The 26,019-nt window shown below is 43.1% G+C and overlaps 1 protein-coding gene across 8 annotated transcripts in view; it reads left to right on the top strand.

Moving 5' to 3' along the window:
* The window catches only part of BCL11A (BAF chromatin remodeling complex subunit BCL11A), a 100,842-nt gene extending 76,294 nt beyond the window's left edge, over positions 1-24,548 (top strand). For 4 of the 8 annotated variants that reach the window (XM_007075375.2, XM_042981442.1, XM_042981443.1 and 1 more), the window contains 3 exons: positions 8,745-8,846; positions 14,186-15,928; positions 24,039-24,548. In XM_007075375.2, coding sequence (XP_007075437.1) covers positions 8,745-8,846; positions 14,186-15,928; positions 24,039-24,130 — 1,937 coding nt within the window. In that variant the 3' untranslated portion in view covers positions 24,131-24,548. Of the gene's footprint in view, positions 1-8,744; positions 8,847-14,185; positions 18,628-24,038 lie in introns of those variants that run through there. The other 4 variants (XM_007075376.2, XM_042981445.1, XM_042981441.1 and 1 more) reach the window with 4 other exon arrangements.
* Positions 24,549-26,019: the final 1,471 nt, after the last annotated feature.

Raw genomic sequence — 26,019 nt, 5'->3', positions numbered from 1 at the left:
TTGTCTCTCCAGCAGCACCTCTGCCCCACCCTGCAACACCCAAGAACACCTGAAAACATCAGGGATCTCCTTATAAGTGCCAAGCTTGGGTTTGCTTAAATTTATTCTGGTATTTGCTTGAGACTCATGAAATGGTGGTATAGAGGCATAAATTACATTTGTCATGAGTTGACACCGATGAAAAGGTTCAGGGTGGCCTCTTCAGAGTAATTTGGGAGTTGCGTGTTCTGTTGGCGTTGATAGACCAGTCCTCTGCTCTGGCTGGTGTCATCAGAATTAAATGTTTGCTAAGCAAATGGTCAGTCTCATTGGATCCATCTTCATACCCCAGATGCCTTTTCCTCCCCTCAGGCATCTAATACTTAAGCCAGGAGAAACTCAAGTGCATGGTTTTCAAGGCTTTCTGGGTGTCTGGGACTATGATTTTCCACCCTTTACTTCATTTCTCCTGTGGGTAGGGGGGCGTGAGTGGTATCTGTGAATATATTTGCGTGAGGCTGGACAGTTGGGGTGGCGGAAACAAACTCAGAACAGCTTCTTTTTATCTGCCCCCTTCTAACCACAAAGGTATTGCAGTTGAGCCCCACCTTAAGAAAGCCCCAAAACGCACGAAATCTCATCAATGGCAACTGATAAATTAGAGGGTGATTTTTCACATTACAGAAAGATTGTTAACTTTTCAAAAGGTTTCGCCACAGGGTTCCTTTAAATAGTGAGCTCCCCCACTGAATTTAAAGTGTTTGTTTACAGATCATTAACTACTTGACAGAGAGGTTGGGGAGGGGGTGGAGGAAGAAGCACTTAAAAGGTAAAATGTTAGAAGCCCTGCCAATTTTCGATAGGCCTGGAAGGGTGATGAAACATCTCTGAAATGATGTTGGTTAGCAAATGTGATTCAGTTTACAGAAACTCACTTTACACATGGCTTTCCAGGAACCTTTCAAGTTGGATGAGGGCAGGGATCACAGGACACCGGACACCGGGGCCTTGCCACCCTGGTTTGAGGTGGCCTGGAGAGGACTCTGGCTTTCCTTAGAGCCCGTGGGTGCCAGGCTCTGGCATGAGGCCTAGCTTTGCCACTGGCCTTCTGGCACAGGCAGCAGAGACCTTTTCCCTTGACATTTAGCCTGAGTTTGTGGAAACTTTCTTCCTGGTCCTCTGTGACCTTCAGTCTCGTTGGCTCTGGACCCGCCTTGGTTTCCTCCTTGAAGCTCAGACAGGTGAGATTTGCAAGATTGTGCCCCAGGAAGTTGAAATCCACCACCAGGGCCTACTTTCTGAGTCTAAGAATTAGCCTGGCAGCTGGACCCAGCCCACACTGGCCTGGAGGTTCATCCTAGTCCCTGCAAGGTCACTGGGGCACAGGCCCATCCTGGCCGGCTTTTAAGATGGCCCCTACCAGGTCTCTTAACTGCATCCCAAACTCCTGTTCCATATCTGGTCTCAAGGAGACTTTGACTGGCATGGGAAACAGGAGGGAGAAGTCATCATGCATCTGATCTAGTCTTCTCTTTTTAAGGATGAGAAAACTTACGGTCAGAAAGGGGAAGGGATTTACTCAAGGTCATGCACAGCTGGTGCGTGGCAGAGTTGGGACTGAAGAATCTGGATTCCTGACTTTGTGCCCGCAGCCCCTCCGAAGGAGCGGGTCCCTGACATCCTAAAGGAAAAGAGTCTGGAGAGTGAGGGTCAGTGGTGTTCATAGGGGAATGCATGGGGCATGGGCATCGTTCCCAAATTCTCCCAAATTCTACCTGAAAAAGACCCCAGGTAGAGGCGCACACACACACACACACACACACACACACACACACACACACACTCGTATACTCATGCATATACTCTCACAGTCACGCACACCCCACCACGCACAAACAAAATCCTCACATTAGGACTCAGAGGAGGGGTGAGGGTAGCCCCGCCTTACCCATGGCTTTGAAGAGAAGAAAGGGGGGAAATTTGGAGGGAAGGTCAAGTTGATGACTGAAGAGACAAAGCAGTGTAGGAAAATCTCCACATTTCTTGCACAGTCATTTGTTGAGAATGTGTCAGCAAGTACAAGCCCATCTGAAACTGGCAATGATACATCTGAAATAGATTATTTAAGCCAGGGAGGCAATATTGCAAAGAAGAATGTGGCTATCAACACTTGTTTGTCTGACTCAGAGGAATAAAACACACTGAATCCTGCTTCAGCAGACCACCCACCATTCATCAGGGTGCAAAAATGGAGGTGGGGGAGAAGCAAAACAGGACGGATGAACTTGCATAAAGAGTTTCTCAAGCATCCGCATGGCTATGTCCCTTATTTTAAGAAAATGTGATATTTGAAAATAGGAACTTATGAAAGCTGAGGACTTCACAGACGTCCTCAGAGGGTTTATTTAGACGAACACATCCTCTGTTGTCAACTAAAGGAATCGGTGTACGATATTTTGATTTAAATGTACCTTACCTGTTGGGCCCCATTTGCTATGTGCACACCTTGGCCTTTGCTCCTCTGAGCATCTGTACCTGCTTTTGCTTTTGTCTGGAAAGTCCTTCCTCTTGGCTTTCCAGGTGCAGTTCATAAGTTACCTCTTCCTGAAAGCCGCTCTCCTGCCTTTCAAGTGGAAGTAATTTCTCTTCCTTTGAATTTTCCTAGCGGCTTATCTGTGCCTCTCTCATGACACACTTTCTGCATTGGAGGAGAGCGATTTCTGTCCAGGCCTTCTCTTCTCTGCCTCGTTGAGGGCTTTACTGGCAAGTCTGTCTGGGTTTTCTTTGTGTTACCCCCAGATGCTGGCCCATTGCTCTGGGCATTACAGGCCCTCAGTAAATAGTTGTTGAATCAACACATGAAAGAGTGAATGAATGGCATTAACCTGAATAACACATTTTGCATAGTGAGGTACACAGTTAAAGAAAGAAAAAAATCTGTCCTAAGACAATTTGTCTTTATAGAGTTGCCCTTCCAGTCTCCTTGATTAGTTCCACCATTATAAGGCAAAAGCTTAAAGTGTAATAAAAATTTATCTAATTCACAATCAAGTGAAAATACTTTGGGCCCAGAGCCAAAGAATATTATTGGAGCGCACTTTTTTCAACACCCTAAATTTAACCAGCTGGAATTCTTTTTTTTAAAGTACCATCCTATTCAACCTTTTTGAAATGAAGGATTTGCCTTTTAGTGGGAAATCTGCATTTCAACACAAAGATGGAACACAATGTCTTTGGTTTAGTTATTCTTCAGAAAACTAAGCTCTCTCTCTCTCTCTCTCTCTCTCTCTCTCCCTTTTTGAATTACATGCTTTGCTTAAGTTAAAGACACAGATTGCAGAAAATTTTGTTTAGGCCTGACAGATTGGTGGCTTGCATTTTTTGCATTTTTATAGATAAAGGGGCATGAAAGGTGTCATCTCTCCTCCCTTTACAGAGTGAATTTCTAGGAGAAGAACTCAAAAGGTGAAATTAGTTTTTAGATAATCAAGGTTATGAGAGAATAGAATTGGTCAAAAAAGAAAAAGAATTTTTAAATGAGTGATTGATGAAATTAGAGTCACCGACGAAGGATTAAGGAATATAGAGATCATGAGCAAATTTCAGCAAAGAAGTTTTGTTAAGTGTGATATCTCCAGAATTCTTGCTTGCTTTCATCTGTACAAGATACACTTTTTAATTTTTTTTTTTAACGTTTATTTTCTTTTTGAGACAGAGAGAGACAGAGCGTGAACGGGGGAGGGTCAGAGAGAGAGGGAGAGACAGAATCTGAAACAGGCTCCAGGCTCTGAGCTGTCAGCACAGAGTCCGACGTGGGGCTCGAACTCACAGACCGCGAGATCATGACCTGAGCCGAAGTCGGACGCTTAACCGACTGAGCCACCCAGGCATCCCAAGATACACTTTTTAAAGAGCATCATAATTTGGTAAAACCATAGCTAGTAAAAAAAAAAAAAAAAAAAAACGATGGAAAAAAATGCTAATTTAAATGCTCATTTCTAGAACAAAAGGCAATGCAATTTTGACAATATCAGAAGGTTAATTAAGAAGTCTGTTAGCAATGATAAAGCTGGCACATTTTCAGTTTAGACTGACATGACTCAAGACATAGGCATAGCTAATGTTTGCTCTATAATACTTTGTTAAGACACAGAATCAGAGAGAGAGGTGCTGGTATCTATTGTAAAGGGAGGGATAAGAGCTAGAAGGGCATTTGGTGGACTTGCTTTCCGGTTAAAGAAGCCTGTATCCCAGACTAGCTGCACTCGTTATTTTTGTGATTTGGATCCAATAATAGTGATAAAATTGGAATTGGTTCATTCAGGAAACTGTACAAACTTTCAGGATGTGTTTTAAGTGTAGTCTGTAAGTTGGCTACTGCCTGGGGAAGAGGGGATTTGAGGATCTTGGAGCTGGAAAAGAGTGTCAGGGTCCTTTATTTTGGCCTATATCACCAATATAGAGATCCTTCCCCATTACGGTGGGTTATCAGTCATTCTTTTCTTGAAGACCCAGAGTGAATGGGAGGTTATGGCTTTCCAGGGTGACCTGTTCCACTTGGGGACAGTTGTACTCCTTTTGTGCCCTATCTAATTGGAAAAACAGGGAAGTCTTCTAAAAACATATGTTTAAGAAAGGAAATATATATACACCTATATACATTTCAGGAAACATCAAACACCTATATGTCTGTGTTCTCCTCTAGAGAGGCCTGGGGATTTAATACCTGAAAAAAGTTGGGCACCCAGAACAGTCTCTAAGTGTGTTGGAAATGATGCTTTGTGCTTAGCTGTTTCGGCACATGTGTAGATCAGCAGTATTACTTGTCAATGAGAAAGACTCTAATGTGGCTGCATTACATACCCAGTGATTAATTTCAGAAACAAACAGCATGTCAATAATAAAGGAGTCTTTGAGATGTTCTTGAGGAAGCCTAAGACTTGACTCAAGGACCTTAAATTCCAGGGACATCCCACCTGGCTTAGAGAGCTCTGCATCAAAAGTCGGTACCCCACTGTACATAGAAATGTAGAGTGACTAATGTATAACCTTAAATCAAAACCATTCCTGATTTACTGCAGGTTTTTAATGAGACCTGAAAAAATAAGATTCATTCTTTTTCATTCAGGCGTCAGGAAACATTGCAACCTAATAATGCATAAGGCATTTCTGAGGAGATGCCCAAGTGGAGATGCTGGATCTAGAGAGACCTTTATGAAACAGAACAGGTTAAAACACCTTTCACCAGAAGAGCACAGGCATTTGAAAAGACTGATCCAGAAGAGGGCAACACATCACATTTGTGAGCCCAGACAGGGAAACAGAGTCCAGGTTTACCCCACCCATGCAGTGCGCCACAGCTGCTTCCTCAAACATTTCAGCTTTTATGAAAGGGGTGAGGACACCATCTGTCTGACATAAACTGGTTTGGATGTTGTCTAGTGCAAAGAGCGCCCTGTACTTGATAGAAAGCCTGGGTCTGTTCCCTGCCCTGTCAGTGAGGGAGGTTGGAATTCCACATGAAGGGATTCTTAGGGATGTCCTGGGCTTGCTCTGTTTTGGACAGTTCTCGTCCTGAAAGAGGTGAATCTCAGAAGGGACAAAAGTCTCATAGCCAATCTGGCTCTCTGCCAGCGGAACATGCTTCCAGCTTCCGTGCCTCCTCTTACCCCAAGACAGCATTGTCTTAAACTGGGCTGTGTCCTCAAACCACCTGGGGGACTTGCTAAACATAGATTGCTGCATGTCTCCCACCTCCAGGTTTTTATTCAGTAAGTCCGAGAATTTGTGTTTCCAACAAGGTCCGAGAATTTGTGTTTCCAACAAGCTCCGAGCCATGCTGATGTGCTGTGCTGATGCTGGGCCTGAGACTGCCCTAAGAGAACCACCCAGGAAACAAAAGAGAGCAGAACTAGATTTCCCACTTTCCAGCCAGCTACCTGAGCCCACCACTCCCTGGGGGAAAGGGAGAGAAAAGGCCCTCAAAGGGGTGGGGGGGGGGTGGGTAGGCAGGCAGGTAGAGCTGCTCCTTGAGTGTCATGCTTCAAAGCATTAATTGTGAGACTTTGCCTAAAACATGATGAAATCACTGAAAGCATCATCGCAAGAAGTTAAACCCTAGGGAGGCTATTAACAACTTAGCATTTCCAGTTCCTGTGGGAATGTCGACAACTTACCAAGGAGAATGTGTGCAGAGGCTGCAGAATCAGTTGGGGTTCCCCATTGCCTGTGCTTTGACAGTCTTCCTGGAGGAAGAGAAATTCAAGTATGAGTCTCTCAGAAAGACAATGTCAATAGCTTGTTAAGCTGATAGGAAGGGGTGTGTCCCTCTTCAGCCGGCCAAATTCTGCAGGGGAAGCAGAGGTAGAGGGTGAAAACAGTGTGGGGGGGGGGGGAGGGGGGAGAGCCAAGAGGGTCAGGAAGTAGGTCAGGTGGTGTTGTTTTCCAATTTTGAAACCAAGTCAGTTCATTTGGACCCTTTGAAAGGCCCACTCAACACCCCTGGGTTGGACTCCCTCCCGAGAGGTTGCAATGAGAGAAGTTGTTTCTCCTAATGGGTCAATGAGTGCCTGTTAACTGGCACTCCTTGGGCAGGAACCAGGGGGAGGAGATAGATGGATCTCCCAGGAAAGAGCACTGGTGGGATGCAGGAGAGTAATTCTGATCTTCACTTTGTGGTTAACTATCAACATAGCTTGTGGGCTAGTCACTTAATTTCACAAGCCCTCAGTTTCTCCATGTGTAAAATGAAGGCGTAGACCTGATGATCTTGTTCGTTTTTCACAATTCAAAAACCAAAAACAGGTCATGGTACCAGATACCCAGATAGTCTCCTCGAAGAGCCCTTGCTTTGCCATGTGGCCTGGCCCACTTCCCCACAGGGCCCCTGGAAACTCAGCTTGTTCAGGGCCCCTGGAAACTCAGCCATGTGTAGACATGGTTACCAACCAGACATAAATGCAAGTGGTCAGGCCTGGGTTAGGTTAACATTCCTCTCATTTCTTGCTGGAGGCCTATCAAGGCAACTCAGCTTCTCCTCTCAGACTAAATGGCAGGGAATTTAAAATCAGACTGTCCCTGTGCAGGTGTCCAAGTATTTCTGCGTTGTCGCATTTCTGTAGGGTTACGGAGTTACCTCAGTTGTGTGGGTCTCTAAGAAAAGGATCTCAGTCTTGGTGACAAACCAACTTCTGAAATGGCTAAGACGAGAACAAGTGCAAAAATGGATTCTCAGGTTTCTTGTTGAAAAACACAATGACTAAATCTGTAGTTAATTTTGCCCTATACTCTCAATACCCTGTATAATATACACAGTCAACTGAAGACGTGCCTGTTTTTTAAGTCCAGTCTTTGCACTTTTGCTGGTTCATTTTGTGTCATTAATTCTGTTTGGGGCTGGAGAGAATGACATGCCTGTGTAGATGGACTCAGGCTAGGCAAGGCATCCACAGCAGCCTCCCTTTGCAGGCCTGGTAACAACATAGCTTAACAAGAGAGCATAAGAGCTTCCATGAGCAATATGCCATTGTTACCCACCATGCTTCTCATGAAAGGAAACCTTGTGCTGACTGCCCTGGCTGTTCTTGGCAATGTGAATCTATATAAGGAGAACAGGATGTATTTTACACTTGGGACCTGCTATCCTAGAGTATAACAACAACACTTTTAAGTGCTCTTAATATTAAGCTAATGGAAAACATACTCTGTTTACTCACCATCAAAGTCTGTTTTTTCTTCTCTCCCTCCTCCCCCAATCATCACAAACTCCAGGCCTCTAGAACACGCTGGGTATCTCCTGCTCCATCTATCCTACCCTCTGTCTCAAGGTTGACCTCTACATGCTTGGTTAGCTCAAGGTGGACTTGAAAAAACTAGGAATTTACCACACAAACCATATAATCCCCAGGTTGCACAAACCAAACATTTCCTTTTTCACCAAAGTCTCAGAGCTAGAAATGCTTGATTTATTGCTAGTATTATGTTTATTAGTGTGAGAAGTCATTTCTCCTCACCAGAGTGCAACAAAATGCAGTAGAAGGGAGAAGGTGGGCCACTTTTTCTGGGTGCTGCTATTATCAGAACACTGGCCTATCCTTGTTATTTAATAGTGGGATTCCTCACCCTGAAGATGGGGACTTGGCCAAAGTTATCGTAACCCCAGAAGTCTAGTATTTATTCTCCACTACTTTGTGTTGTAAGAAGCCATGTCTATATGGGGTATTTTGCTGATGGGATTCAAGAGTGTGGCCCAACCAAGTCCCGAATGTCTAAGATTTCCCTGTCTTTGGAGGTGCTATCTGAAGTACATATTGTTTTTTGCTTGGGCGTGTCAAGTAAAGTAAATGTATGCATGTAAACCAGCCTTGCAGATAAATCCCTCCATTTTACCAGTCTACCCCATAATATTGCCAATTTCCCCCTTGCTATTTACATATCTCTTATTATAAGACAATAAACAATAACAATCAAGCAAATGAACCAAAGACTCCCCCACCCCCGCCAAAAACAAACCCCTTCTGTTTTGTTGAAAAAGACTAAAATCAAAAACAAAACAAAATTGTGGAAATAACTTCATCACAGTTTTTTTGGGTTTTGTTTTGTTTTTTTTATTTTTATTTTTTGATATAGGCCTTGAGCCTGTTAACTATCTGCAAGGCTGTTGTAATGATGTTAATCTGTTTTAATGGAATTGAAATGTGATATCCTGTGGTTTACGATGCACATTGTTTATAGCTTTGGTGCTTGATTTTGGGTTTCTTTCACAGATAAACTTCTGCACTGGAGGGGCCTCTCCTCCCCTCGTTCTGCACATGGAGCTCTAATCCCCACGCCCGGGATGAGTGCAGAATATACCCCGCAGGGTATTTGTAAGTTGAGCATTATTTCTTCTACAAATGTCCATGTGTATAGAGATGAGAGTTTCTGGAAATCACCCTTACTTTTTAAGTACTGAAAGGAGTTACTTCCAAAATAGATTGGCATCCACATATGTATTATTCCATTACTCACTTGGCACCCTCTCCCTGCTCCACTCAACCCCCTCCTCTTTTTCCCTCCCCTTTTTTGTGTCATTCCCATGGAGCTGACAGTAGCTCATCCCTGTGGGTCTCCTCCCCAGGGTCTTACCTGGCTCCACAGCTGGTGACCATAGATCTCTGTGTGTCCAGGGCCCATTTTATTGCTGGACATTCACTTCCATGGCCTCATTTAGGACTTTGAGTTTATTCCATGGCATACCTGTTAGCAGAGGCCAGAATCAAAAGAGGTCAGTTTAGAGTTACTCTACAGTTATTCTCATGCATGTTATAGATGCATTTACATGTGTATTTAAACATGGTATATTTGTATATATACATGGCGCATTATATATGTGCACACACAGAACGATTTCTACGTGTTTTTCTCCTAGTTTTAGAGAAAAATGCACAGCATTGTTGCTTAAATTCAAAGATACCACTACCACCGCCATCACCACCATTAACACCATCCGCTTATGTGTGCAAACCGACTTTTATCTTTTTGTGAAATTCAGATTTATATGTTTATGAAAATGTTTTTGAAAGATGTTGTTCTAGAAGGTAATACGGTTTGCTTTTCTGTGTAGTAATAAATGATATGAGTCATGCATGGCTAAAAAGTTGGGTGGGGGTAGGGGTCGATTCTGCCCCAAACACAAAAAAGCAGGTTCAAGGAAAAAAAAAAAAAAAAGAAGTGTGACACCTACCTCATTTTTATTTAAGGAATTAATTTTTATTTTGAAAGTCAGTGAAAGGTTACCTGTTGTGGAAAGAAGAAAAGAAAGAACATAAAAAAGAGCATAATGGTGGGGAGTTCAGCCATACAGGGGACCTGGTTTTAGATGGGAGAGATAAAGTACACCCAGCCACCTTGTGAATGGTGTCTGCCTGCAGGGCAGGGCATGCGCCCTGAGACCAAATTTGAAGCCAGTTGTTTATTTTGTTAACTCCTAGGTAATCCTAGGTAACAAAGAGTTATTGTGTGAATTTCACAAGTCCTCAAGTCCTGAGGGCTGGGCGGTGCAGGGGTTAAAAGCACCTCTTCTGCCATCCCCTCCCCAACACGAAGCTGGGCCTAAGCCTGGGTTAGGTCACCGATTGCAGAGTTTAGGGGGTTGGACTCACGGTTTCGAGTCCCTACATGCTGGCTGGGTGGGGAGAGCTCTCCTCCTTTTGCTGGGGGTGCCTGGGGCCCCACACTGGGCTGTGGGAACAGAGCCACCCCCTTGGAGGGAAGGGATGAGAAGGGAGTAGGGCAGCAGAGAGGAGGGTGGAGCTGAGTGGCCGAGGGCTGCTGGCCTGGGAATCAGTTCAAGGTCTCTCCCTCTTCCGCTGACCCTCCTGAGGGCAGGGGTGGGAAACTAGGAGCCTGCTACAGAATCCATGTCTTCTCCCCCTCTTCCTGCAAAGGGAGGGTACCTAGTTTGCTGGTGCCCATGCTGGCAGGACCAGTTTAGGAGTGACCAGACAAGGTATGTGGAAATGGGTTGTGGAGTTCCAGAAAGCATTCAGCAGAGCTGACCCCCAGGCCACTCAACTGCCTTAACCAGCTGCCCTTGGCTTTCAGAGCACTGAGCACTTAGCACTTCCCTGTGGCATCCCTGCTGGTGGACCACAGTCATGGGCCTTAAAATGGCCCCTCCTGCCACCCTGTAGCCAGGACCTCCCTTCCTTTGGCCTGAGGCCTGGATTCTAGATTCTGGATTCCAGCCTTCTTCTGGAAGCCTTTCTGGGTGTACAACCTGGTCAGTCATCATGCTAGGTAACTAACCAAGCCTGGGAGTAATGAAAACTCACATTCACCTTGGACCTGGTAGTTTACAAATGGCTTTTATACAGGTCTGTCATTTGAACCTCACAATTCTGTAAGGTACTGTTTTTATGCTCATTTTACAGATAGGAAACCTAAGGCTCAAAGAAATTAAGTGTCTCAGAGCCCATAAGCTGGCAAATAGTAGAGCCAGGCCTCTGGTGTCAGACTTCCTTGTTTTTCTCAATCCTGAGGCTTAGATCACATGACTCTTTAGCATTGGCGACAAACTAAAAATGGGGTTATTCCTTCCCATACAACAAAATGAAATAAAATAAAAGCTGGTAGGTGAACTAATGGCTGATTTTAACTGTTTGATGCCTGGAGTTCCTATGCTTGGGGCCAGGACTCAGTTTATTGCTCTAAATCAAAACAATCCCCGTGAATGCCCAATGAGGCTCTCAAATTGAGAAGTTGATTTTCGTCAGGGTAAATGAAGAATATTATTATATTTTACACGTCAATAAATCAATGTAGCCCTAATTTTGCCACGCAGGAAATCAATTCTGGTCTTTCTAAACCATCAAAGATGTTATGAACAAAGTAATTTCACAAATTATGGCAAGTAACACATTTATTGATGACTGCAGTTTAGGAATTGAGAATCTGTGCGCACTGTAATATAATATGGTGCACTGGCATGAGCTGAGTGAAATACAGATTATATGGTGAAACTGTAATGCATCATTTGCTATTAGTGGACTGGTAATAATTACCAGTTTCAAAGCAGCTCTTTTGATGTAATCTTTAGTCTCAATCGTAACAGCCCTTCTCATTGACATTATGATTACACTAGCTGCCCTCATGATCTAGAATATCTAGTTGATAGGAATACTAAAATGCGATAGTGAAAACTGTATGTTGTATGCTCATTATAAGATAAAATGCTATCTTCTCTGACCTGATGTCTGAGAGGGGAGGGTAACAGCACAGTGTGAACATAGTGTAATACTATCACATCACTGGCTCTGAAAACAAAATTTTAGGAAGTTCAGAGCAGCAAAATAAAATGGACTTTGCTTGTTTAAGCCTTTTGGAAAGGATACAGGTGAGACCCTTGATGCAGGGCTGTGCACATTTTGGCACTGATCCGTAGCCGTGGTCAGCGTGCATGCAAAACCAGATTGCTAATTATGGGTCCAGTCCTGGGATTCAGTAGGATATCATAATCGAAAATATGATTTTAAGGCATTTGGAGTGATGAAAGTGTTAAGGACTTGTTTCAGCTGACAAATCTTCTCTTTACTTATCCAATCCGGATTGTCAGGCTAAATGTATGATAATAACACAGAGTCCTAGAGAGGCAAAGGAGAAAGCCACAGAGGGTCATGTTAGTTGGAACCAGATAGGTTTTTTTCCTGCCTATTTAGAATCCAAGTCATTGTTCAACAACAACAAAAAATTTATGAAAATACTCTCAATGACGCTTTTTATTTCCCTTTGAAGAAAGGAGGCAAACAAAAATAGGCAGATAATGTGATACTAATGTCAGCGTTTTCTTTCAAAATCTTTCTGCCTTTTTTTTTTTTTTCCCCTCCCTCCACATTAGGCAAATGTTGGAAACCTAATTTTGGTATCTTATCATCTAATCTTGTTAAAGAGATTTACCCAGGAGTGGGATATATTGAGTGAGATTATAAATGCATTGTAAAGTAAATCACAAGGTCAGGGTAGGGAGTCCATTATTCAGACAAGTGCTCTGAGCAAGGCTGGCTTGTTTGGGAATGCAAGTGTTGGGGCTCCTGAGAAGACCCTGCCAGCTTTTCTTTCTGACTTGCTAAATGGAGGAATCGTCGTAATTGATTAATTCCTCATTCCCACTCTTTAGCTCCATGGTGGATTTTTTTTTTTTTTTTTTTTTTTTTTTTTGCTTTTAAAAAAGTTACTGACAAATACTAGCTGGGGCCTTAAGCGACTCCTCTAGTCCCCCCTTTTAAAAGACTGGCTAAAGTTTATTTCTCATTTGTACTTTATGCACTGGCTCTTTGAGAATCCCTGGGAAGTTCATCTATTTTTTCTCAATCTTGTCCTTTGGCCACCAATATTTGGGCCCTTTTTAATGTTGTAGTTGACTGGTAAACTGTTAGTTAGTCCCTTGGTGTGTATATATATATATATTTTTTTAAATTTAGCTATCTCCAAAAATGAATGATCGTGAAGTCAAGCTGGCCCCCTCTTTGCCAAAGTGGCATTTACCACTCTCGGGTTCTTTTCAGCGAGAGAGAAATAATGTGACTTAAGCAGGGCCCCTCTCCAGACGGCTTGGCTACTGGCCAAAGAGTTGACTAGCTGAACTGTATCTTTCTGTTTCTTTCTCAACTGGAGCTGAGGCTCAGCCGAGGGCGCAGGATGTTGTATAATTTGGTTCTCGTTGTTAGCCTCTCAAAATAATGAGGAGGAGGATAGTGTAGCATTTCTCAGCCTGCTGCCCGTCATGGTGCTGGCTGCTTTAACTGTTCTTAAACTAGGATGCTGTGTCTGCTTAAGTTGGCACCAGCCGCTCCTCCTAACTTCTCCAGACTTGCATTTGTTTGACTGGGGGAACAACTCCTAAAGATTTGATGCGGCCTGTTGGTTAAATCCGAATTAAATTTCTCTTTTGAGATTTTTTGCAACATCCCTTGAGATAAAAATGGGAGTCCCCATAGGGTGTTGTGGAACCAGGATTGGGACTCACTGATCCTCACACAAGGCTGGGATGTGAGAATGTTGCTAGTCTCTCTTCCTTGGAATTATTTTAGGAGTACCTTCCCATTTTTAACAATATCAACAATTAGTGTGTTTCAGGCTAAGATTAAAAGCATCTCCAGGGCCATAGAGAATTGTAACGAGTTGACCTTCTCTTTTTTGATATCCCTATGAAATGATTGCCTATTTAGAAAGTTCACCTGCCACCCAGGGGAGAATAGAACGATGGGATTTAGGAAGCAGAAAAGTTTCCCTTAGGTCACCTTGTCCAAGGCCCTCACGTAACAAATGAGGAAACAGAGGCACAGAGATGAAATAGCTTGCCCCAAACCACAGCTGGTTACAGATTGGAGAGTTCAGAAGAGGTTTGCTGAGGTTCCTTAGAATGTAGGGATCCTCATTCTCAAGCTTGAATTGGTGCAGATTTTTCTGCTTTGGAGATCGGATTTAAAATTCTTAGAACCGAATGAAATGGCAGAAAGACCGATTCGACAAATATTTATTGGGCACCAGCCACCAGATGAACCAGGCACCAATTCTAGGCGCAGGGAATATTATAGATCAGTGAGGGCTTAGGCCTGTGGGGTGGAGGGCTGGGGGCAGGGAAAGCTGGAGGTGAACCATAAATAAGCAATTGCTAACGTCCTCCTCCGCGATTAAACATTGATGTTGGTGTTGTATTATTTTGCAGGTAAAGATGAGCCCAGCAGCTACACATGTACAACTTGCAAACAGCCATTCACCAGTGCATGGTTTCTCTTGCAACACGCACAGAACACTCATGGATTAAGAATCTACTTAGAAAGCGAACACGGAAGTCCCCTGACCCCGCGGGTTGGTATCCCTTCAGGACTAGGTGCAGAATGTCCTTCCCAGCCACCTCTCCATGGGATTCATATTGCAGACAATAACCCCTTTAACCTGCTAAGAATACCAGGATCAGTATCGAGAGAGGCTTCCGGCCTGGCAGAAGGGCGCTTTCCACCCACTCCCCCCCTGTTTAGTCCACCACCGAGACATCACTTGGACCCCCACCGCATAGAGCGCCTGGGGGCGGAAGAGATGGCCCTGGCCACCCATCACCCGAGTGCCTTTGACAGGGTGCTGCGGTTGAATCCAATGGCTATGGAGCCTCCCGCCATGGATTTCTCTAGGAGACTTAGAGAGCTGGCAGGGAACACGTCTAGCCCACCGCTGTCCCCAGGCCGGCCCAGCCCTATGCAAAGGTTACTGCAACCATTCCAGCCAGGTAGCAAGCCACCCTTCCTGGCGACGCCCCCCCTCCCTCCTCTGCAATCCGCCCCTCCTCCCTCCCAGCCCCCGGTCAAGTCCAAGTCATGCGAGTTCTGCGGCAAGACGTTCAAATTTCAGAGCAACCTCGTGGTGCACCGGCGCAGCCACACGGGCGAGAAGCCCTACAAGTGCAACCTGTGCGACCACGCGTGCACGCAGGCCAGCAAGCTGAAGCGCCACATGAAGACGCACATGCACAAGTCATCCCCCATGACGGTCAAGTCCGACGACGGCCTCTCCACCGCCAGCTCCCCGGAACCCGGCACCAGCGACCTGGTGGGCAGCGCCAGCAGCGCGCTCAAGTCTGTGGTGGCCAAGTTCAAGAGCGAGAACGACCCCAACCTGATCCCGGAGAATGGGGACGAGGAGGAAGAGGAGGACGACGAGGAAGAGGAAGAAGAGGAGGAAGAGGAGGAGGAGGAGCTGACGGAGAGCGAGAGGGTGGACTACGGCTTCGGGCTGAGCCTGGAGGCGGCGCGCCACCACGAGAACAGCTCGCGGGGCGCGGTGGTGGGCGTGGGCGACGAGGGCCGCGCCCTGCCTGATGTCATGCAGGGCATGGTGCTCAGCTCCATGCAGCACTTCAGCGAGGCCTTCCACCAGGTCCTGGGCGAGAAACACAAGCGCGGCCACCTGGCCGAGGCCGAGGGCCACAGGGACACTTGCGACGAAGACTCGGTGGCCGGCGAGTCGGACCGCATAGACGATGGCACTGTTAACGGCCGCGGCTGCTCCCCGGGCGAGTCGGCCTCGGGGGGCCTGTCCAAAAAGCTGCTGCTGGGCAGCCCCAGCTCGCTGAGCCCCTTCTCCAAGCGCATCAAGCTCGAGAAGGAGTTCGACTTGCCCCCGGCCGCGATGCCCAACACGGAGAACGTGTACTCGCAGTGGCTCGCTGGCTACGCGGCCTCCAGGCAGCTCAAAGATCCCTTCCTTAGCTTCGGAGACTCCAGACAATCGCCTTTCGCCTCCTCGTCGGAGCACTCCTCGGAGAACGGGAGCTTGCGCTTCTCCACGCCGCCCGGGGAGCTGGACGGAGGGATCTCGGGGCGCAGCGGCACGGGAAGTGGAGGGAGCACGCCCCATATTAGTGGTCCGGGCCCGGGCAGGCCCAGCTCAAAAGAGGGCAGACGCAGCGACACTTGTGAGTACTGTGGGAAAGTCTTCAAGAACTGTAGCAATCTCACTGTCCACAGGAGAAGCCACACGGGCGAAAGGCCTTATAAATGCGAGCTGTGCAACTATGCCTGTGCCCAGAGTAGCAAGCTCACCAGGCACATGAAAACGCATGGCCAGGTGGGGAAGGACGTTTACAAATGTGAAATTTGTAAGATGCCTTTTAGCGTGTACAGTACCCTGGAGAAACACATGAAAAAATGGCACAGTGATCGAGTGTTGAATAATGATATAAAAACTGAATAGAGGTATATTAATACCCCTCCCTCACTCCCACCTGACACCTCCTTTTTTCACCACCCCCCCCCTTCCCCATCGCCCTCCAGCCCCACTCCCTGTAGGATTTTTTTCTAGTCCCATGTGATTAAACAAACAAACAAACAGAAGTAACGGAAGCTAAGAATATGAGAGTGCTTGTCACCAGCACACCTGTTTTTTTTTTTCTTTTTCTTTTTTTCTTTTTCTTTTTTTCCTTTATGTTCTCACCGTTTGAATGCATGATCTGTATGGGGCAATACTATTGCATTTTACGCAAACTTTGAGCCTTTCTCTTGTGCAATAATTTACATGTTGTGTATGTTTTTTTTTTTTAAACTTAGACAGCATGTATGGTATGTTATGGCTATTTTAAATTGTCCCCGATTCGTTGCTGAGCAAACATGTTGCTGTTTCCAGTTCCGTTCTGAGAGAAAAAGAGAGAGAGAGAGAAAAAGACCATGCTGCATACATTCTGTAATACATATCATGTACAGTTTTATTTTATAACGTGAGGAGGAAAAACAGTCTTTGGGTTAACCCTCTAAAGACAGAATAGACAGCACTGAAAGAAAATCTCTATGAGCTAAATGTCTGTCTCTAGAGGGTTAAATGTATCAATTGGAGAGGAAAAAAAAAAGGCCTTGAATTGACAAATTTTAACAGAAAAACAAAACAAGTTTATTCTATCATTTGGTTTTAAAATATGAGTGCCTTGGATCTATTAAAACCACGTTGATGGTTCTTTCTACTTGTTATAAACTTGTAGCTTAATTCAGCATTGGGTGAGGTAAGAAATCTTAGGACCTAGCATATAATTCTATATTGTATTTCTCACAACAATGGCTACCTAAAAATATGACCCACTATGTCCTAGTTAATCATCATTTTCCCTTTAGTTTAATCTTAAAAGCAAAACTGATTATACCAGTATAAACGCTATTTTGCTCCTGGTGAGAGCTTAAAAGAAATGGGCTGTTTTGCCCAAAGTTTTATTTTTTTTTTTAAATGATGATTAAATTGAATGTGCAACGTGCAAAAGCCCCAGAATACAATTAAATACATTAGTAAGGAATTCATTTTATGAAGATAACTTAAATAATGTCTGTTCAAAAAATTCTGGCACCAAAAGAAATAGATCCAGATCTACTTGGTTGTCAAAGGGACAATCAAATGATAAACTTTAAGACCTCGTAGACCATATTAAAAAGAAGAGACTGACAATAAGGTTTGACAGGAGGGTAACAGAGGAAGAAAATACCTGATCTTTTAGCACAACGTGGTACTATTTGCCATTTTAAACTAGAACAGGTGTATAAGCTAATACTGATACAATGATGATTAACTATGAATTCTTAAGACTTGTGTTTAAATGTGACATTCTTAAAAAAGAAGAGAAAGAATTTTAAGAGTAGCAGTATATATGTCTGTGCTCCCTAAAAGTTGTACTTCATTTCTTTTCCATACACTGTGTGCTATTTGTGTTAACATGGAAGAGGATTCATTGTTTTTATTTTATTTTTTTAATTTTTTCTTTTTTATTAAGCTAGCATCTGCCCCAGTTGGTGTTCAAATAGCACTTGACTCTGCCTGTAATATCTGTATCTTTTCTCTAATCAGAGATACAGAGGTTGAGTATAAAATAAACCTGCTCAGATAGGACAATTAAGTGCACTGTACAATTTTCCCAGTTTACAGGTCTATACTTAAGGGAAAAGTTGCAAGAATGCTGAAAAAAAAAATTGAACACAATCTCATTGATGAGCATTTTTAAAAAAAAAAAACTAAAAAAAAAAAAAACTTTGCCAGCCATTTACTTGACTAATGAGCTTACTTACTCGGACTCAACATTGCAAGCGCTGTGAATGGAAAACAGAATACACTTAACATAGAAATGAATGATTGCTTTCGCTTCTACAGTGCAAGGATTTTTTTGTACAAAACTTTTTTAAATATAAATGTTAAGAAAAAAAATTTTTTTAAAAAACACTTCATTATGTTTAGGGGGGAACTGCATTTTAGGGTTCCATTGTCTTGGTGGTGTTACAAGACTTGTTATCCATTTAAAAATGGTAGTGGAAATTCTATGCCTTGGATACACACCGCTCTTCAGGTTGTAAAAAAAAAAAAAAAAACATACATTGGGGAAAGGTTTAAGATTATATAGTACTTAAATATAGGAAAATGCACACTCATGTTGATTCCTATGCTAAAACACATTTATGGTCTTTTTTCTGTATTTCTAGAATGGTATTTGAATTAAATGTTCATCTAGTGTTAGGCACTATAGTATTTATATTGAAGCTTGTATTTTTAATTGTTGCTTGTTCTCTTAAAAGGTATCAATGTACCTTTTTTGGTAGTGGAAAAAAAAAAAAAGACAGGCTGCCACAGTATATTTTTTTAATTTGGCAGGATAATATAGTGCAAATTATTTGTATGCTTCAAAAAAAAAAAAAGAGAGACAAACAAAAAAGTGTGACATTGTACAGATGAGAAGCCATATAATGGCGGTTTGGGGGAGCCTGCTAGAATGTCACACGGATGGCTGTCATAGGGGTTGTACATATCCTTTTTCGTTCCTTTTTCCTGCTGCCATACTGTATGCAGTACTGCAAGCTAATAACGTTGGTTTGTTATGTAGTGTGCTTTTTGTCCCTTTCCTTCTATCACCCTACATTCCAGCATCTTACCTTCATATGCAGTAAAAGAAAGAAAGAAAAAAAAGGAAAAAAAAAAACAAAAACAATGTTTTGCAGTTTTTTTCATTGCCAAAAACTAAATGGTGCTTTATATTTAGATTGGAAAGAATTTCATATGCAAAGCATATTAAAGAGAAAGCCCGCTTTAGTCAATACTTTTTTGTAAATGGCAATGCAGAATATTTTGTTATTGGCCTTTTCTATTCCTGTAATGAAAGCTGTTTGTCGTAACTTGAAATTTTATCTTTTACTATGGGAGTCACTATTTATTATTGCTTATGTGCCCTGTTCAAAACAGAGGCACTTAATTTGATCTTTTATTTTTCTTTGTTTTTATTTTTTTTTTATTTGGATGACCAAAGGTCATTACAACCTGGCTTTTTATTGTATTTGTTTCTGGTCTTTGTTAAGTTCTATTGGAAAAACCACTGTCTGTGTTTTTTTGGCAGTTGTCTGCATTAACCTGTTCATACACCCATTTTGTCCCTTTATTGAAAAAAATAAAAAAAATTAAAGTACACAATGTAAGCTTCTTGTGTCCTCATTTGACACACTCTGTAAATTACTTTCAAGAAAATAACAGGTTTTAAGAGAAGGCCAGTCAGTCTTTTTCAGGATTATTTCTATGGGCATTTTGATGCGTGCATTATACCCTAAAGGAACATAAAGTGCTTACTATATTAAAATAGACATATCTCAAAACATGGAAATAGTTTTTAGATTTTATAGTTCTAGAATAATTTTCAAGAAATGGAAAGTGTTTTCAGTCTGATGTTAAAAACTTTCCCTTCATGTCTTAACAATAATCCATCCAGATATAAATGAAAAATTGACTGGTAATAGCATCTTAAACTTTTATTTCCTTTGGATTTTTTGCTGTTCTTGTTGTCTGAAAGTTCTTTTCTATTCTCCCTCCCCTGCCCTATCTTAGAACATAATGTAAAAAAAGATTTTTTAAAAAGTTAGCTCTGTCATTTCCATATGAGTCTTTCTTCATACCAAAAATAACATCACCCTCCCCCCCCATAAATATCCAGAAACAAAGGCATCATGTTAACGAGAGAGAGAGAGAGAGAGAGAGAGAGAGAAGTAACCAGTAGTTCAGCCAGATGTGGCAAATCTGTGGAATCAGCCACTGATTTCCTGAGATCTATGGTGGTTTGCCTTGTGATCCTGTGATCTTAGGGACCAGAGATGGGACAGATCTTTTAAAACTTTTTATAGTGTCTTCCTGACTGGTAGCAAATGAGAGGGGGGAATATGCTTCAGTGATCTTTTGCCCAACCAACAGATTTATGAAATGAAACATAGCCTTTGAAAAGCAAGTTAGGTCCATTATAAAAACCCCTCCTTAGAAATCTGTGTTGTCAGTTTTACAAATACTGCATGCTGCAGCATCTATTTGCTTTATTAAAACACATACTTCTGTGATACTGTCTCCCTGTTCCCAGTGTAGATGAATGGATACAACGTTGTTCTTCTTTTTGTAAAAACCAAAACAAAAGCCGTTCTGTTGTCTTCTTGTGGTAGCATTTTCGTTGCTCAGTTCTTATGCCCTGGTGCCTGTGAGGTGGCCTTTTCATGTAATGCCTTTTATCTGAGACAGGAATAGTTTTATCCTTCTAAAATACACAGAAAGTAGGTGTATTTTTTTTAAAGCCAGTTTGGGTGGGAAGCAGAGAGTGGAGGCAGAGAGGAATCCCGTGAGAGAAGATTTGGGGTTGGGTACAGGGGCTGGGATCAGATGGATGTATCTTGCAGAACTTGATAATTGGCAGTGACCTGAGAGGAGATATTTGTGTTTTGAATTAGGTTACTTCACAACTGAATCCAGAATGCTATTCAAGATAGAAATATTCTCCAGTGCCATGCCAGTTTGCGATGTGGTGACTTCTGCTCCACCGTATTAAATGTCCATAAAACCACTGTGTGTCCCTATTACTCTTTTATTAGGAGCTATGAGTGCAGCTGTGCAAGTTTTATATACAGTGTTCATTTTAATTTTTCAATATATGATGCTCTTAGCATAATTAGGTTTTGCATCCTGACAGACAGAATTAATGGTAGATACTGTATACTTACTTGTATGTTCAAATTTCTTAAATCAAATGGGGAATGGGGAGGGGTGCAAACATGTGGTGATAAATCACAGATTATGTTTGATTTACATGGTCCCAAAGTTAAATAAATTTATCGGGAGACACGTTCTTCAGGGTACTCAGTCTCCTGGCTTATTGAAGCCCTCTTATAAAATATGATTTCTGAAGCTGAGTGAACAATACGAGCATGAAAATCTAGGCAATAAAAATATAACTTATAACTGACATCTGTATCTGGAACCCCCGAATTAAAAAATCTTAATGCAAAATAACAAAAAACATTTCCAACAGAGGATGAATTCGAGATTTTTTTAAAATGAGGAAATGCTAAGGATATTAACAGTTTTCAGAATTCTCAAGTTTATGCGACACCCCAGATGTGTTGATGCAATGTTCTTTACCCACCTGAACTCTTAACGCGTCAATGTTCCTTTTTATCTTCATTTTGAGAACAGCTTCATAATAAACAGGAGTACAGCAAATACTATTTCTCACAGATTTTAACTTAGAAACCCTCCCAGTGCGTGGGCTCTCCCCATCCTGAGACCATTTCCTATCTTCTCTTTGTTTAGGACCCTACAAAAGGACCGAAGCCAAATCATTGCAAAGGTGGCTAAGAAGTGGGGTGAACACTTGTTTCTTCATTTGTACCAGCCATGGCAGGAAGTGTGGAGTAGTTGAGTTTTTCCCAGGGCATTCTGTGCTAGAACTGTTTATTTAAATACCATTTTTGTGTGTGTAATAAGTCCATACTGTATACGTTCATAATGCTGGAAGTGAGGATTTGAAAGGCAGTGGCAGTGGGAGTTAGATATCGTTTCATTTGGAGAAATAAGGAAATGAGGAGGTTTATTCACAGACACTAAAAGTTTGTTCAAAGGTGCTGGGATATTTCAGGCTTTCCTGAAAAGGAGTTGAGGAGCCTCAGGCCCCATCCTGTCCTGCTTCGAACACTGTACTCTCAGAGTGAGAGGGAGGAAATACGGTGTTTTCTTTCTTTCTTTCTTTCTTTCTTTCTTTCTACCTCTTTCCCCTGCTCCGCGTGTGCACACACTAACATGAGTTCTTAGGACTGTGTTGTAGTCGTGTTCTCTTCATTAAGATTCTGTTACTCCATCGTCCCTGGGCCTAGTGTGTTCAAGAATGTACCCATCCCATTCTCTTTTCTTTTTCAGACAACTTCCCATTTAAAAAAAAAAAAAAAAGAGAGAAAGAAACGATAGAAATGTGGGAATTTTGCCAGTGTGAGGATGGGATTGGCAGTGTTCTTTAAACCTGCTTGGAAAAATATTTTTTAAAAGACCGTTAACTTTTAACAGGCACGAGGCACTTAGCAAATTTTCCTAAGTGTCTCCTAAGGCCCTGCCGCTTTCCCAATTAAAACTAAATGAACCCATGTTTAGAGCAACGGACATCAGAACACACAGCCAGAATTGGGATTCTGGACGTTTATTCCAGGGCTGCTCTAGCTACAAATTGTAGACATGGGTTGTTGGGTGTGCACTTTTCCTTGCTGTCATCTTGTTATCCCATTAGCCCTCTGTTTCATTGAGTAAAACACATGGCCAGTGAATCAGCCTTTAGGGGGGATGGGTCTGTTTCTCTCTCTCTCTCTATTTCCCAGTGTCATCTGTGGTCATGGGAAGCGATTAATTCCTCCCTTCCAAAAGGGGAAAGGAGATCAGTACAGTTCACCTGGGTCATTTGTACTCAAGATCCTAAACTCGCCTGAACAACTCCAACGGTTGATCCAAATACTGTTTTTCCTTTCTGTAAAGTGGCAAAGACTACTTAAAGGGAGCATATATATTAGGTCCTTGTGATTCAGCAGAAAGGGCAAATTAAGCGATTTCCCCAATGTCTCTCCTCTAACGCAGGACACCCCCCTCCCCCCCCCCCCCAAACCCACAGGGGGCTGTGCTTCTCAATAACGTAGAGCGTGGTACATGCCCAGGCCGTATCTTGTCAGTAGAGCTTTCAATACTGGTAGCAGGTCTGACAAAGGGGTTCGATGGGGGTATCAGCCAGAGGGGCCTCCACGACAGTGGCAGGGCTGGACTGGGAACGGGGTTCCCCAGAGCCCACCTGGACACAGGAGGCCCCTCAGCCCTGGTCTCCACTGCGCAGGGGGCATTCGAGAGAGCAGCTGAGCTCCAGACCCTGGGCCTCCTGCGGCGCCAAGTCGGGGGAGAGGAGGCCCCAGGCCCCTGCTTCGGGTCGCCATGGCAACGAGCCCTGGAATGCCACAGTGGTAGCCCTCTTCCTCGGCACATCCGGACTCCCAGTTCTGCTGCTTCAAGTCAATGTAACACAGCAAAGGGAGGAACCCCGGAGGAGAATAACCACTCCCTTCTTCCCTTCACCATTGCCTTCCCCCTTTACCAAAAAGAAAAAAAAAAAAAAAAAAAAAAAAAGAAAAGAAAAGAAAACTGCATGTTTGAAAGAAACTACAGGCAGTTTTTGGTGCAATTTGGGAGCAACTATTTTGGGTTCTGGTTTCCTCTTCAGGGATGTGTTCGCCTCTTGTAAATCGTTGGCTGCTTTGACGTTGAACTTGATGACATTTCATGTTTTCGTTGTGCTGCTTTTACATCAATTTTGAGTTTTTGTTTCTTTATAATTTTATTATTATTTTAAGGAAATGTCCCCCTTCCCTCCTCCCTCCCCTGTTCTCCTCAACCAAAGGACTGTTTCCTACTCAGTTTTCTCAGTCATAAGGGAAAGTGTTTCCTTCCAGGTGTGTCCCAAGTTTATTAGGACTACCATACGATTGGGATCGGGTAGCGGGTCTGGGTCCTCTGTGGGGAAGGCAGGGAGGGAGGCATGGGAAAGGTACTCAGGGGGCAGAGATTTGGGGGGAGGGGATAGAGTTTGAAATCATGTTTAAAGATGCCAGTGGCTCAACCTGTGGTTGATTTAAGTTATAATTTTAAAGAGCTAGTTAGAGAACAGAAAATCACTGGGCCGAGTCACACCTGTACTTTTTTTTTTTCCCCTTCCTCTGTCTCCAACCTCCTTCTAGGTTCTTCACACACCCCCATTCGGCGTAGTACCCAGAGAGCTCAAGATGTGTGGCAGTTTTCGGATGGAAGCTCGAGAGCCCTTAAGTTCTGAGAAAATTTGAAGTCCCCAGGGGCGGGGTGGACGCGTGCTGCCCAGCCGACATCTGCGTGGCCTGTCATCCTGCTAGTTTGTGATGTTTTCCGACAGTAGCCTCCAAGAAGCCGTTGTGCGAAGACAGAGTCCTGCAGAGTCCTTCCTGCCCAGGCCTGCAGTGCCATTTTATTTATATTTTTTAAAAAAAAGTAAAAGCAAAAAAACAGACCCACATTGGAACGGTGAATCAGTCCCATATAGAGGGCCCATGGACCATCGCTGTCCTGAGTGACGTCCTGGCCCTTTTGAAACCAGCCAACCTAATTACCTGTATTGTGGAATCGAGCATGAGTCCCCCAACCCCTTGTTTCTATACATTCTATGTTGTCTTTTAAAAAGTGTGCTTAACATTGACACAATAAATGTTGGAGCTTTAGGTGGTGTTTGCTTGTTCTTTAATTATTGATGCTTATAAGACAATGCAGCTGCTTATGACTTTGTATTTCTGTACCCGTTTCCTGCAGACATCCATGGGGTGGGTAGGAGGAACAGATTTGAGGAATGGGTAGGAGGTGTAGGAGGGGAAGGAGGTTACTGCTTATCAGATGGCATAAATTTTCAAGGAGAATCAACATGCAAAACTTGGGAATAAATCATAGCAATATCATAATTAATGTAGTAGTAGTGCTGCTGTTTATTAATGCTGAAGTGTGGTTTTCCTAACTGTCTGACTTATAATTTGCATACCATTAAATAATGCATAATATGGCACGCTGAATTCTGTTTTTCAAATATATGCTTTTGGTGGCTACCATGCAGGATTTGAATTTGTCTTTTAATTTAGCTCAAGAAAGATAACGTCACTGGGTTAGTGGTAAATCCCAAAGAAGGTGATAAATGTCAGTAGCGGCTTATTAAATATTCCAATTTTAGGTTCCCAAACCTTTGGCAAATATATCTTAATACAGACAAACAAACACACATAAAACTTCTTTATTACTTACATTAACTAACACCAGGAAATTTGGGGCAGATTTTATAAGGGGGAAAATTGTAGGAGGAAAGAGGTTCACATCAGAACACACGATTATAATCGTGACGTCCATTGCTTGGAAATTAGTGACACGAATAAGTTAGGTCTACAAACAGGTGATAAAAATCCCTTCTGGTCCAGTTAATTTGCAAAGAACTTTTCTCAATTTGGTGTTTCCTATTGCCTGGAGAACCAGAAGAGAGCTAGAAACAATATAGCATATTAAAATAGGTTTATAAATAATAGAACTCAGACACCTGTGTATTATAGATTTACATATTGGCTGTGAACGTAAGTGAGGAAAATCTTACCCACTCACCACCCTCTGGCTAGATTGCCTAGCCTCATGAGAAGATAGCAAGATAATTGGCATCTGGATTCTTTCCTGCTTATTCATCATAAATAATGACTTCTTACAGTACTCTATTGCCTTATACTTTATATAGTGCTTTCATGTACCTTATTTCATCTGATCCTCGTTGGGACAGACCTCACAACTTGCACTCTGTGGGTGAGAAGATCGAGGCCAGGACAATCAGGGAGGAGAGGAGGGAAGCCAGGTGTTCTGGTGTCTAGTCCAGAACTGATTTCACTGAACTCTATAACTTATCAAAGAGCGTGTCTCTCCCTGTGTTAGCACACAAGCCATAGATGTTCATGAACATACCCAAGTATGGCTTACACACACACACACACACACACACACACATCAAGGATGTCCATAGGTAAGGGCACACAAAGCTGTCTCTTTCTACCAACAGCTGTGTGCACTGCAGGAGGGGCTGGGAACAAGGGTCCCTCCTTGCCATCTCTCCCTGGTGTCTTTTCCACGACACATAAATAACCCTGATTGACTAGGTGGCCTTGATGAGTT

The sequence above is a fragment of the Panthera tigris genome, chromosome A3 (assembly GCF_018350195.1).
Source record: "Panthera tigris isolate Pti1 chromosome A3, P.tigris_Pti1_mat1.1, whole genome shotgun sequence".
Lineage (NCBI taxonomy): Eukaryota > Metazoa > Chordata > Mammalia > Carnivora > Felidae > Panthera > Panthera tigris.
The sequence above is the reverse complement of the archived record's forward strand: the minus strand, read 5'-3'. Positions and strand labels throughout refer to the sequence as shown.